This window comes from Amblyraja radiata, chromosome 21, assembly GCF_010909765.2.
Source record: "Amblyraja radiata isolate CabotCenter1 chromosome 21, sAmbRad1.1.pri, whole genome shotgun sequence".
Lineage (NCBI taxonomy): Eukaryota > Metazoa > Chordata > Chondrichthyes > Rajiformes > Rajidae > Amblyraja > Amblyraja radiata.
In genome coordinates this window covers 22,043,239-22,057,392 of record NC_045976.1, presented here as the reverse complement: position 1 = coordinate 22,057,392, position 14,154 = coordinate 22,043,239, and the positions used below count along the sequence as shown (strand labels likewise).

At 43.2% G+C, this 14,154-nt stretch overlaps 1 protein-coding gene across 4 annotated transcripts in view; it reads right to left on the bottom strand.

Moving 5' to 3' along the window:
* Positions 1–488: 488 nt before the first annotated feature.
* Positions 489–14,154, bottom strand: part of tafa5 (TAFA chemokine like family member 5) — a 716,074-nt gene continuing 702,408 nt past the window's right edge. For all 4 annotated transcript variants that reach the window (XM_033039766.1, XM_033039763.1, XM_033039765.1 and 1 more), the window contains one exon: positions 489–1,860. Coding sequence is in view for 1 of the 4 variants with exons in the window: in XM_033039765.1 (XP_032895656.1) it covers positions 1,852–1,860 (9 nt within the window). In the remaining 3 variants the exon portion in view is untranslated. The remainder of the gene's footprint in view (positions 1,861–14,154) is intronic.

Below are 14,154 nucleotides of genomic sequence, written 5' to 3'. Positions count from 1 at the left end.
TTAACATAAAGTTCAAAGAATATCAGCTTCATAGAGTTTGATACAATAAGCATTCAAACATGTCTGCTTTCAGTGTAAATGTACCAGCAAGTTGAGAGTGTGCTTGTGTGCTTTTCAAAGGGACATTGAGAAGTGGTCCTTTTGGGGGCAAATAAAATGGATTTCAAATTATGGAGCACAAAGCGGCTGTAACAATAAAATACTGTTTTCACCAAACCTCACATGTGACTTAGTCTTTGGAAGCTCTGTTGTAGTAAATTATTAGCTCAGAAAGGTCGCAACTTGTGTAAAGTTCAGGAAAATGTACTCCTTCAGTGGATCTGTGGGTGTAGGATAATGACTCGTCCTGCCCACTGTCTTGCTAGAAAACTCCAGTGAGAGCCTGGCTTTGTGTTACTTTTGAATAGCTCACAGATTCAATTTAGCAAGAATCAACCACGATAAAAGAAATAAAAGGGGAAAAATGAAAACCAGTATTGATATCAAAGTTTAAAATGTTTTCCACTCTATTATACCAGTACATAAAAGAAATGAACTGTCTTCCTACAGTGCAATGGTTGAATGTATTGATGTATAAACAGCATTTTGTTTCTACAGAGTTCTTTGTGGTCAGTTTTCAGATCGAGAATGGTCCAAAGGAAAAAAAAATACACCAATCATCTCTTTGACAGATACCAGAAGTTAAAACACAACTCTTGACTGCTTTCAAGGCTGGCATAGTACGACCACGTTATTTGTTAAATAAGATTTTCTACAAAGATACAACATATAAAAACTGTTAAATATATAACTTTAGGTTTCTCAAAATACATTTAATGATCCCGTTATCAAGAAATGTTACTTTCTCCTCTAATTTGATCTTTTTTTTTCTTGCGGTAGATGGTTGATTGAAATGTGACACAGGCTGCAGATAGCCAGACATGCTCATTGCGAATGCTGTTTGACAGTAGCTACTTTTGTGCTGGGAAAGGAAATAAGAGCTGCAAACGGTTCACAATTTGTTCTTTCTTTCTGGTTGAAATACAACATGACTTAAGAATGAGAAATAAGTCAGCCAAACTAAATGGGAGAGCAAGATATCCTCCCAGCGCCAATGTTCGTATGTGTCTCTTTAGTGACAGGAAATAAACTATTTTTATCGCCACGCTCCATTAGATCCTTAGACATCTTACATCAGGACTCACTTTATTTTTTTTTCCAAGTAAAGACTTTACCCTAGCCAGTAATGATTTATTTCAGCTCTATGAAAAAACTGAAGAAATCCTTCAGAAACCACTACAATTGAAACCAGTGAAGCTCATTGACAAATGAGATAGTGTCCACGTCAGCATTCTCCTTGTGTTCTTTGGTCTACTGTTTTGTGAACAACGATGAGGAAATAGATGTAGAGATGTCAAGAGTTACACACATAAAAGCACAGTGTCTTTGTTGAGGAGCCTTCTGTAATTCTATCATTGTCCCACCTGAAGCAAAGATTCACCACCTGTTCAGGGCTGAAGGAAAGAGTTCAGTCTTCAATGAAACAGGCTTTTGTGGGCTGAAGTATCAACAGGGCAACGGGTAGTCCAACACCGGTTGAAATGTAGGGGAAAATTGTTCCAACCATGATCAATATTGCTGCTATCCAAACTTGGCTCGGCCACCAACAGTGTTGTCCCAGTTGACAGATTCAGAGTGAGTGAAACCTTTGCTCAAAAGTTATAGATGGGATTATGCTCTTTGATACACAGCCAAAGAGAGTGGTGGAAATAACATACAACAGATGAGAGTCTGCAGCAGTAGAACTTGGCCAGGGTAAATAGATCACGCAGTTCTAAGCTGCTCCTATAGGATTCTTTCTTGATGCATTTGTCAGGAGACCTGTGAATCAATAGAAACAAATGTGAGAACATCAAGTTTATTAACAATAAATACAATGTTAATTAATCGCACAAATAATCACATGGGGAGTCTGGAACTTTTTCAAAGTTTTCAAATATCTAATGTTTTATCACCAAATCTATGTTTCTTCACTTCAAACTGGTAAGGCAAAGCAATGGTTAAAACGGCAACAGGGAAACAAAATAATGGAAATGGTACTACAGTCAACTAAAATCTGTATGTGCAGGCTTTATTTTATCTGTTCTAAAACCAAAAGCACACAATACGCATTTGTAACTATGGTTGCCTCCAGTTCTTAGTGTTCTAACTAAATCTTATCTTTATGATGTGCTAGAAATTCTTCTGTCCAAAAATAACTGAACTAAACTGGCACTGGGCGGGATAACCTGAGCCTGTTTTGCTGTTGCTACTGGTGACAAGCTTTCATTTACAATCCTTGTGCAATGATATGTGGCTGTTTTCAGCTCGCTACACATTGTCCTTATTACTGCATTGTTTGCACTTACTAATGAACTAATATTTGTTCCTGTTGGCTTTATCCTACACCGTCTGATATCAGGGCATCTAACATATAAAATATACTTGGGTACATGTAGAAACAAAGAACTGCAGATGCTGGTTTATACCAATGATAGACACAAAGCAGTAAGGCACCTACTATATCTGCTGTTCTAGATGTGGATTCCTATATATTGGCCCCAAGACCAAGCGCAGACTGGGCGATCGTTTCGCTGAAGTCTGCCTTAGCCTACCTGATCTCCCGGTTGCCAAAACGTTAACTCCCCTTCCCCTTCCCATACCGGCCTGGGCCTCCTCCACTGTCATAGTGAGGCCAAATGCAAATTGGAGAAACTGCCCCTCATATTTTGCTTGGGCAGTTTACAAGCTAGCAGTATGAATATTGATTTCTCTAATCTCAAGTAACTCTTGTATTTACTCTCTCTCCGCCCCTCCCCCACCCTAGTCGGCCTACTAGTTTTACTACCATCCTGCTAAGTTTCACTGTTTGAATCTGCTTGTTATCACCTTTTCCAGACTCGCTGAGTTAAGTGCCTATTCTATTTACGCGACCTTTACAGGCGACTGCTGGCACCCGTGATAGGTCGCCGAAATTTTCAACATGTTGAAAATTCAGTGGCGACCAGAAAGACACTACGACTCTTTGGAGACCTCTCATGACCATACAGGCGACTCCTGGCGACATGTCGCGGGTGACCTTTCACGACCAAAGGAGACCTCTCACGACAATATAGGCCCTTTATCCAGCATTTTGTGTCTATTTTCGGTATAAACCAGCATCTGCAGTTCATTCCTACACATTTATTTTCTTCTTGGTGCTTTCCACCATGTTGATGTGGACAAGCCTGGCTGTATTGGAGGGCTTTAGTATTGGGAAGAGATTGGATTGATTGAGATGTATTCCCTGAGGTATAGGAGACTGAGGGGGGTCACCTGATAAAGATATATAAAATTATAAGCATTGGCAGATTTGTTTCCCCATAGGAAGGAGTTTGAAAGGGTATTTGAGGGAAAATGTTTTTTAACAGCGAGTAGTTAATGCCTGGAAATCTTTACCAGAGGAAGTGGTGGAATCAGATACAATCAAGAGTTATTTAAACATATACTTAAAAAAAGGCAAGGCCCAAACATGCCTAATACAGAAAAAATGGGGCGAGAGTACATGGGATAAAAGGTTAGTAGGCACGGGTAGGCTGAAGGGCCTCTTTCTTTGCTGTATAACTGTATGTTTCTAACCTATGCTGGAGTAAACCCTTTCAAAGACTTTAATTAAAATCTTAGGTTTTTACAGCATGGTGCTAGCTTCCTCCTGACCTTCACGGATGTCCTCTTTGGAAAAAGCTGAATTTAAATTCTCAAACTGCCAAAGTGGGACACAGATTACCGTGTTATGAGCCCAGGTCTCTAGATGCCTAGTTTCTCCAGTTACCGACTACATGACTTCCCTGGGTTCAATGAAACAAACTTGGCCGTTGTGATCAACTGTGCTTTTTTGTACTTTTGCAAAAATGCAATGTTCCATCTTGGGTAGAGGAGGAAGTTGATGGTGTTTCCCCACACCATCATCTTCACCACACCTGATCTCACAACCATTTACAACCCAGTTTATTGCATCATTCTAAATGGAGGAAGTGACTGCAGAAAGAAATGTGCAATGATGCTATTTAAATGGACGGCAATGGCATTACCTAAATTTACAGCTTTAAAGCCACAAAAGATGTGTAAGATCTGTTTATTAAAAAAAAATCCAGAATTTGCTTAGCTGGTTGTGAAATACTGTGAGTTACTCTCTCAGTTGGAGTCTACTTATGATATGCAGTCTTTAAATATAACCACAGTGATTTGAATCACCGTTTACCATCACTCAATGTCTGCTGCTAAGGTGTCCACATCTTGAGACATGACCCAAGTCAGAGATCTTTGAAAGTCAGAGATCTTTCTATTCATCTGCTTCACTACTGGGTTACCATTGATTTTAGCAGTAAAGCGCTTCCATGTTCAGCTCCTCTCCTTTACCTCATGGGGGCAGATGATTTAAAAGGGGTCAGTAACCCATATGGAAATAAAAGGTAAGTGCAGAGATATTGTTGGTGCTTCAACTTATTTTAATATGTTCAATTATTTGTTAGTTCAGGACCTCCTCGGCATACAGACGCACGACTTGTGTATGGCCTGTACATACGAGCGAGCATTTGGGGGCCCGGCGGGATGGATTTGCTGGCTGCTGCAGGGCTGTAGGCATCTTCTACCACGTGGGAATTCAGATCACAGCAGCATTTCCAACATGTACACTGTGCAGGTTACATGCAGTTCACAGCAATGGGACGCACCATAACCTGGGGAGGACCCGCAATTTAAAGTAATTTTCCTTATTTTAACTGTTGCAATCATTTTTACATGTTGTCATTTGTATACTCGAAAATCCATTCAACACCTTTTAAATTCTTTGATTACCATAAGATCATACGGCATAGGAGCAGAATTAGGCCATTCAGTCCATCGAGTCAGAGTACCTTCTTAAGTCAAAATAAGACAAATTCTTGATTAAAACAGGTATCAAGGTAATGTGGAGAAGGCAGGAAAATGGGATTAGGAGGCAGAGATCAGCCATGATTGAATGGCGTAGTAGACGCGATGGGCCGAATGCCTAATTCTACTCCTATAAATTGTGAACTTGCAAGTCTACTGCACGATTCGATCATAGCTGATGCATTTTTTCCTCACAGCCCCATTCTCCTGCCTTCTCCCCATAACCTTTGACACCCTTACTAATCAAAAGCTGTCAATCTCTACTTTAAAAATACCCAATGACCTGGCTTCCACTGCCATCCATGGCAATTCACCAACATCTGCCTAAAGAAATTCCTCCTCATCTCCTTTAATTCTGAGGTTGTGCCCTCTGGTTCTAGACTCTCCAACTATTGGAAACATCCTCTCCACATACACTCTGTCTAGGCCTTTCAAAGAAACATTTGAGAATAGTTCAAAGGTCTTTGAAGGCCCTATGTTGGTAAAGGCCAGGGTGGGTCAGGGGTCAGGGGTCAGGGGTCAGGGGCTCAACGGATAGCTGACTGAAGCCTGCTCACTGCCTACCACCTCACAGAATGGGTTCTTGGGTGCGAAAGGTCAGCTCATCCTAATTTAGAGCGGAAACAGGCCGCTCGACCCACCGAGTCCTCGTCAACCAGCGATCCCCGTTACACTAGCATCATCCTGCACACTAGGGATAATTTACAATCTTTACCAAAGCCAATTAATCTACAAACCTGTACGTCTTTGGAGTGTGGAAGGAAACCAGAGCACCCAGGGAAAACCCAAGCGGTCATGCGGAGAACATACAAATTTCATACTGACAGCACCTGTAGTCAGGATCGAATCCAGGTCACCGGCACTGTAGGGCAGCAGCTCTACCGCCACGCTACCATGCCGCCCCATACTGGAGTATGTTCTTGTGACAGAATAATTGTGTACAACACACTGGCAACATATGATGTTTTGTTCTGTGCACGTATTTCATTTTATAGTTCCTTCAAGCAAATCCATGCTAAATACATACCAGCGCGTGCGTTAAATTGCCTGGATGCATTGCCTCCATATAACAATTGAATGGAGCCACCTACACAGCAGCAAATCTGCAGCTGAAATGCTGCATGTCACTATTAAATTGGGCTGAAGTTTGAAATACTTCACCGTATCCCACAAACGATCCCAAGACACTTCCCAGAAGTGTGCTCCAGGACGTTTTAACAATTAGCTATGTTGAGATTTTGGAGCAGAAAGATATCTTGAGTTTTATAAAAGATCTTTGACCTGAAACACTAACACTCTTTCTATTTTTAGCACCATCTAATTTCACACTGTTAGTTTAAACCAATCCAACATTCATTTTGTTTGAAGTATGTGCAAATCGAACAAAGATGACTTGTAGGAACAGTGAAAAGGGTAAAGGGCTTCAGGTGCCAGTGAAGGTATAACAGAGCAAGTCAGCGCAGCACGACGGGAGAGACCAAGAACTGGCAGATAACAGAGACATCAGCAGCTGGCACTTCTGACAATCAGAGGCTGCGTGGCAGCTTGGGATTCATGTGGGTATGTAACTGCTGCTGTATATCTGCATGAGCCTCCTGCACTGGACCACCCATGGTATCAGACTGATGCTGCATGGTGCGCCTATCATTTTGCACTGCAGTCTATTGCTACCATTAATAGAAACCTCACTCACACAGAATACAGGCATAAAATAAACACACTTCCACATGCATCCATGATATATTGAGGGAGTGCAGCGTAGATTCACCAAGTTAATTCTGGGGATGGCGGGATTGACATATGATGAAAGAATGGATCAGCTGGGCTTATATTCACTGGAATTTAGGATGAGAGGGGATCTTATCTATATATTAAAAGTCTGATCTTGACCACTTCCAGTTGTTCTGTATATTGATTTTAGGAAAAAATCTGCCACTGACGGCTGCGATTTTTGGCCATCTTACTCAGAGTCCCCCTCCGCTGCGCAGGGCAAGAGGATTTTGCCCATCGATGAAAAATAAAAGAGTTATTAGTGTTTAAAAAATGTTGAGGTTCTCTCCCCTGAAGGCCACGCCCCTTCCGGAGGGACTATAAAACCCGGAGGTGTTGAGTGCCTCAATCAGTCGTCAAGTCTCTGCAAGATGGGGGAGCGAGAGGGTCACGTCTCTCAGTCTGAGCTGTGAATAACACTGAACACATGTCCACTAAAGTCAGTGCCCTTAATGTGGTTTGAAAACATAGTTTGGAAATGCTAAAGCCGTGTTGCCTTTGGTTTGGAAATGCTAAAGCTGTGTTGCCTTTGGTTTGGAAATGCTAAAGCTGTGTTGCCTTTGGTTTGGAAATGCTAAAGCTGTGTTGCCTTTGGTTTGGAAATGCTAAAGCTGTGTTGCCTTTGGTTTGGAAATGCTAAAGCTGTGTTGCCTTTGGTTTGGAAATGCTAAACGTGTGTTGCCTTTGGTTTGGAAATGCTAAAGCTGTGTTGCCTAATTAAAGTTGCCTTGCCTAATTAAAGTTGCTTTGCCTTCTATATAATTAAAAGTCTAATCCTGACCACTTCCTGTTTGCGCTTTATTTTGATTTTAGAAAAAACGCTACCACGTACGGCTGTGATTTTTGGACATCTTACTCAGAGTCCCCCTCCGCTCATCAGGTGCTGAGGATTTTTCCTATCGATGAAAAATAAAAGAGTTATTAGTGTTTAAAAAATGTTGAGATTCTCTCTCCTGTCAATCACGCCATGAAGGCCACACCCCTTCTGGTGGGAGGGGGGAGGGACTATAAAACCCAGAAGTGTGGTCATGGCTCAGTCTCTGTAAGATGGAGGAGGGAGAGGTCACGACTCATAGAAACATAGAAACATAGAAAGTAGGTGCGAGAGTAGACCACCAGGTCCGTCGAGCCTGCACCGCCATTCGCTCATGGCTGAACACTAAACAGACACACTTACCCACAAACAGTAGACACAAGACACAGAACACAAGACACTACCCTCCCCTTTATACCGCTATCACCCCTCTCCACCCCAAGAACCTCGTGATCTCCTGGGGGAGGCAAAAAAACGGATAAAAACCCAGGTCCAATTCGGGAAAAAAATCCGGGAAATTCCTCTCCGACCCCAATCCAGGCGATCGACACTTGTCCAGGAGATCACTCAGGTCTTACTATACTAACCACACCTAGGTCCATATCCCTGCCCTCTCCCCGTAGCCCCTTATCCCCTTGGCAGCTAAAAAACCATCTATTTTAGTCTTAAATATATTTAAAGTTTCTGCTTCCACTGCTCCCTGGGGCAGTGAATTCCATAAATTAACCACCCTCTGGGTGAAGAAGTTCTTCCTCATCTCAGTTTTAAAAGAGCCCCCCCTTATTCTGCAACTATGTCCCCTAGTTCTAGTTTCCCCGATCATTGGGAACATCCTCGGTGCATCCACCCGATCAAGGCCCCTCACGATCTTATATGTTTCAATGAGATCGCCTCTCATTCTTCTAAACTCCAAAGAGTAGAGTTCCAGCCTACTTAACCTTTCCTCATATGTCAATCCCCTCATTGCAGGAATTAATCTTGTAAACCTTCGCTGCACTGCCTCCAGGGCTAGTACATCCTTTCTTAAGTATGGACCCCAGAACTGTACACAGTATTCCAAATGTGGTCTCACTAATACTGTGTACAGCTGCAGCAAGACCTCCGTGTTTTTATACTCAATCCCCCTAGCAATAAAGGCCAAAACTCCATTGGCCTTCCTGATTGCTTGCTGCACCTGCATACTAACTTTTAGTGATTCATGTACTAATACCCCTAGATCCCTTTGCGTTGCATTACAACGCAGCTCCTCCTCATTTAGAAAATAACTTGCCCTATCATTTTTTTTCCCAAAGTTGTCGCTGTCTTTAGTGGCCTTGCACACTGCTTGAAATGGTATGAAACTGCACTTGAATTTGGTGGCCTTGCACCCTGGTGAAGTGGTAAGAAACTGTACTTGATTTTGGCGGCCTTACACCCTGCTTGAAATGGAATTTCAAGGAATAGCCGTGAGTCAACTGCCAGCCCGCCAGCCGTGAGCTGACAGCACAACAAGCTTGAGTGACTGAACCGCCAGCCCAAGAATCCATTTGGCCCACAATGTCCATACTAGCCCTCTGGAAACCAGTCCCTTCAGCCAACAACACCCATACTAGCGCTCCAGCAAGCCCCCCCCCCCTCCCCACTGGCCACCAATATTGGAATTGGTGGAGGGGTGGAATATTGTGTTGGGGGACCAGCCCTCCCGTGTGATGCTGGGACCAAACGGGTCCCACTTAGTCTAGTAGAAACATATACAATTCTTAAAGGATTGGACAGGCTAGATGCAGGAACATTGTTCTTGATGTTGGGGGGAGTCCAGAACCAGGGGTCATAGTTTAAGAATAAGGGATAGGCCATTTAGGACTGAGATGAGGAAAAACCTTTTCACCCAGAGAGTTGTGAATCTGTGGGATTCTCTGCTACAGAAGGCAGTGGATGCCAGTTCAGTGGGAGGGAAACTATTGGAGAGAACTATTGGAGATAGGATTTACTCCCATTTGGAAGAGAAGAGGCTAATTATGGATAGCCAGCATGGCTTTGTTTGCAGCAGATCGTGTCTCACTAACTTGATTCAGTTTTTTCAGGAGGTGACAAAGGAGATTGATGAAGGTCGGGCAGTGGATATTGCATACATGGATTTTTGTAAGGCTTTTGATAAGGTCCCTCATAGTAGTAATTCAGATGATTAAAATGTATGGGATTCACGATGACTTGGTCGTATAGATTCAGAACTGGCTTATTCATAGATGACAGAGGGGTTATGGTAGAAAGTAGATATTCTGGATCAGTGACTTAAGGTTTCGCAGGGAACTGTTCTGGGACCTCTGCGAACAGCAGAGGTCCCAGAACAGTTCCCTATATATATGGATTGGTGAGTAATATTGCTGACAGCTCCAATATTGGAGGGGTTGTAGTCAGTGAAGAAGGCTATCAGAAGATAGAGCGGATTATAGATCGGCTGCAGAAATGGGCAGAAAAATGGCAGATGGACTTTAACCAGAGCAAGTGTGAGGTGTTGCACTTTGGGAGGTTGAATGTAAGTAGAGAACATAGTGTTATTGGCAAGACCCTCGACAGCATTGACATGCAGATGGATCTTGAAGTCCATTAATTGCTCCCAAAAGGTGGTAGAACAAGTAGATAGGATGGTAAAGAATGCATATGGTATGCTGACTTCTAACTTTGCATTCACTCTCTCTCCATCCCCTCCCCCTTCCCAGTTCCCTGGCCAGTCTTGCTGTCTCCTACTACACATTATCTCTGCTTGCTTTGTTGTTACCTTCTCCCAACTAACAATGATCTATTCTACATTTTCCTTGATCTCCATTCCCTTTGTCCTGTTTTCACTTATTGTCCTACACTTCCTTATCTATACACTTCCTTATCTATGTACCTTCCACTCCCCTGACATCAGTCTGAAGAAGGTTCTCGACCCGAAACGTCACCCATTCCTTCTCTCCAGAGGTGCTGCCTGTCCCGCTGAGTTACTTTAGCTTTTTGTGTCCATCTAAGCTCTACAATGTGTTATTCCTCATGCAATTAACTTTACAATTTTGATTGGACCGTAAAAACAAAACCTATTCTTTAACCGATCAAGAATCTGTACCCATTTTTGTGGTGGAAGGAACTGCAGATGCTGGTTTAAACCGAAGATAGACATAAAATGCTGGAGTAACTCAGCAGGACAGGCAGCAACTCTAGAGAGAAGGAATGGGTGATGTTTTAGATCGAGATCCTTGAAGGGTTACACCTTCACCCTTGATGACTCGACCCGAAACATCACCTATTTCTTCTCTCCAGAGATGGTCCCTGTCCTGCTGAGTTACTCCAGCATTTTGTGTCTATCTCCAGTTATGTGGCTCCAGGTAAGAATGACTGCTGAATTTTAATTGGACATTCCTGAAAGAAATTATTCTCCTCCTCACCAAATGGATTCAAGGGATTTAGGGAAAAAATTGAAAACGATGAGCTCATTGATAAGGTGGAAAGAAACAAGAGATTTGTCATTAGTGGAGCAGTGAAAAACAATGAGGGGGGGCAGAGACCAGAGGAGTGAGGGGGGGGGGGGGGGAAGGGGGAGTTGAGAGTGGAACAATTATTGAAGTGGAGAGGGCACCGGAGGCCCCGACCATCAGAGGAAGATGACTGACTTTGGTGCCTTCCCTCACAGTGGGAAACTTTTGATTCTGCTGTGTGGGGATGTTTTATGTTGAATTCTATCGTGTGTTGTGTTCTTTATTTTATTGTATGGCTGTATGGCGATCACATTTCACTGTGCCAACTGGCACATGTGACAAATAAATGTATCTTGTATTTTGTGTCAATATTCGGTGTAAACCAGCATCTGCAGTTCCTTCCTGCACAGTATCTATTGGTATCTTGGTACCTTGAGACATGCTTTCTTGTCAGTTGTCCTTGGCAGCTGCTGGCATTATAGATCTTATCCTTTTTCCCAATAAGTTGCGCAGAAGTCGTTCATTCCTCCACCAACATCACTTAAAACTCAGATTATCCTGTCATTACAACTCTGCTGTTTGGGAAACCTCATTGCGAAGAAATTGGCTGCTGGTTTTCCAACATTACATCAGTGAGCACACTTCACAAAGCAAACAAATGTATATACTGTAAAATAGTTTTACTTTATACTGTAAACTTTAGAGATTCAGCAAGGAAACAGGCCCTTCGGCCCACCAAGTCCTCACTGACTAGCAATCACCCCATACACAAAAGGATGGAGGAGCCATCTTGGGGAACGGCTGCTAATCAGCAGCCGTCCGTTTAATTCACTTTTTGTTTGTAGTTTTATTGAGTCCTGTGCTTTGTTTGTGGGAGAGATAGACTTTTTAATGTGGGGGGTAGGGGGTAACAATATTTCTAGGTCCCTACCTGGTCGGTGAGGCAGCTTTTTCTCCGGGCTGCCCCGTCGACCCGTCCTCGTGGCCTACCAGCGGGCGTGGAGCGCCGTTTCCTGGCGGGGACCGCCCAGCACCTCGGCTTCGGTGGTGGCACAGCGCTGGAGCGCTATCGCGGAGCGGAGCGGGCGATGCCTTGCCTGGGTCGCCGCGCTGGATCGACGCGCTGGAGCTCCGTGATCTGTGACCGCCGAGTTCATCACCTCCGGGCTGCGGGTCTGCGGAGCGGAGCGGGCGGCGCCGACTTCAACATCGGGAGCCAGGGAGCTCCAAACTGGCGCGGCCTTGTCGGCTTCGGAAGCCGCGGTCTCCGGTAAGGAAGCGGCCGTTCCAGGTGGCCCAGCCGCTGAGAGGACTCTCCCGACGCCGGGGCAACAGCACCCGGCCAGAACGGCCAGGAACATCGGGCCTCCGTAGAGGCAATAGCGGAGGCCTCAATAGGCCTGACTTTGGGAGAACTGGGGATGGGGACTGGTCATTGTGCCTTCCCCCACAGTGGTGACCATTGTGGGGGGATGATTTTTTTGTGTGTAAGTGAATATTTTAGTTTGTGTCCAAGATGGCTGTCGGAAGAGAGAGTGTACGCTGGCGCGGTTTAGCTGCTGCTGCTCTCTCTTCACATTGTGTTTTTGATTTTTTGTCTTTGGATCGAATTCTGTCTTTAATTTGTGTATTGGTGATGTCTTTATTATTTATTTTACTCCGATTATATGTTTTTTTACTCTTGTTAATTTCTGTAAGGTGTCCTGGAGACTTTGAAAGGCGCCCGCAAATAAAATGTATTATTATTATTATTATACACTATAGTATCCTACACACTGGGGACAATTTACAATTTTACAGGAGCCAATTAACCTACAAACCTGTACGTCTTTGGCATGTGGGAGAAAACCACAGCACCCATAGAAAACCCACGCGAGAAAGGGAGAAAGTACAAACTCCAAACAGACAGCACCCATAGTCAGAATCAAACCCAATTCCGAGCGCTGTAAGGCAGCAACTCTACCGTTGCACCACTGTATACTACAAGATCATGGAACCATATAAACAGGTGGAGGAGTAGGCCATTCGGCCCTACCAGCCAGAACCGCCATTTAATATGATCATGGCTGTTCATCCATAATCAGTACCAGGTTTCTTTCTCCCCATATCCCTTGATTCTGTTAGCCCTAAGAGCTAAATCTAACTCTCTTGAATACATCCAGTGAATTGGCCTCTACTGCCTTTTGTGGCAGAGAATTCCACAGATTCACAACTGGTTGGAAAGGTTTTTCCTCAACTCAGTCCTAAATGGCATACCCCTTATTCTTAAACTGTGAATCCTGGTTCTGGACTCCCCCAACATCGGGAACATTTTTCCTGCATCTAGCCTGTACAATCCTTTAAGAATTTTATAAATTTTTATAAGATCCCCTCCCATCATTCTAAATTCCAGCGAATATAAGCCCAGTCGATCCATACAACAGAAGGTGCAACATAAATGCAATGACCTTACTTCCTTGCCTATTATTTGGAACAAGTTATTATAAGTTTAGCTGTTAATGAACAGGGAACTTCAATGGTGAAAAACAAGAAAAAAATAGGAATAACGTTTTTGCAGTGGGCTGCAATCAACCTTTTCACGAACATATCTTGTTCTGCAGGAACATCTGCCAAGGAAGCTAATGTATAGGCTGGATATGAAAGTTCTGCTTAAATCAAATTCTAAACATTGAAGCCTCTTTTCATTTGCAGTTGGTTTAATTGAATCAAATGGCCAGGTAGCAAAGGTTACCCTCTACCCCCGCTGCACTGAGCAAAATGAAGATTAAATCTGGCTTGCAGAGCCCCTTTGTGGCACTTTGGGAAACTACATTCAGTTTTTTTTAATGAATTAATAGAAATAATGGAATTTGACAAGGTACAATAAGCCCTCTCAAATCTCACTGCATCCCAAAGGCAAATTAATTGAAATGTTCCCAAAAGCGTTGAAAGCTACTAATTTATTTCCTGTACCTTCCTTAGTGTCAAATATTTCCTACCAGACAAGTCATTTCCCCGAATATATTCATGCATTGCATTGAGCTATGCAAGAAAAATTAATTTGAAGCACTTTAATTCCCATAACCCTACCAATTCTTAAAGAATAAAGCAAGACGTCGCTTGAATTAGTACAATGAAACAGATTAGGCACCAAGTTATACTCTTTACATTAATTTATTTTTGTGCCCTTCATTCAATGCCAGTTAAGAAGAGCCAGTGGCAGAAACA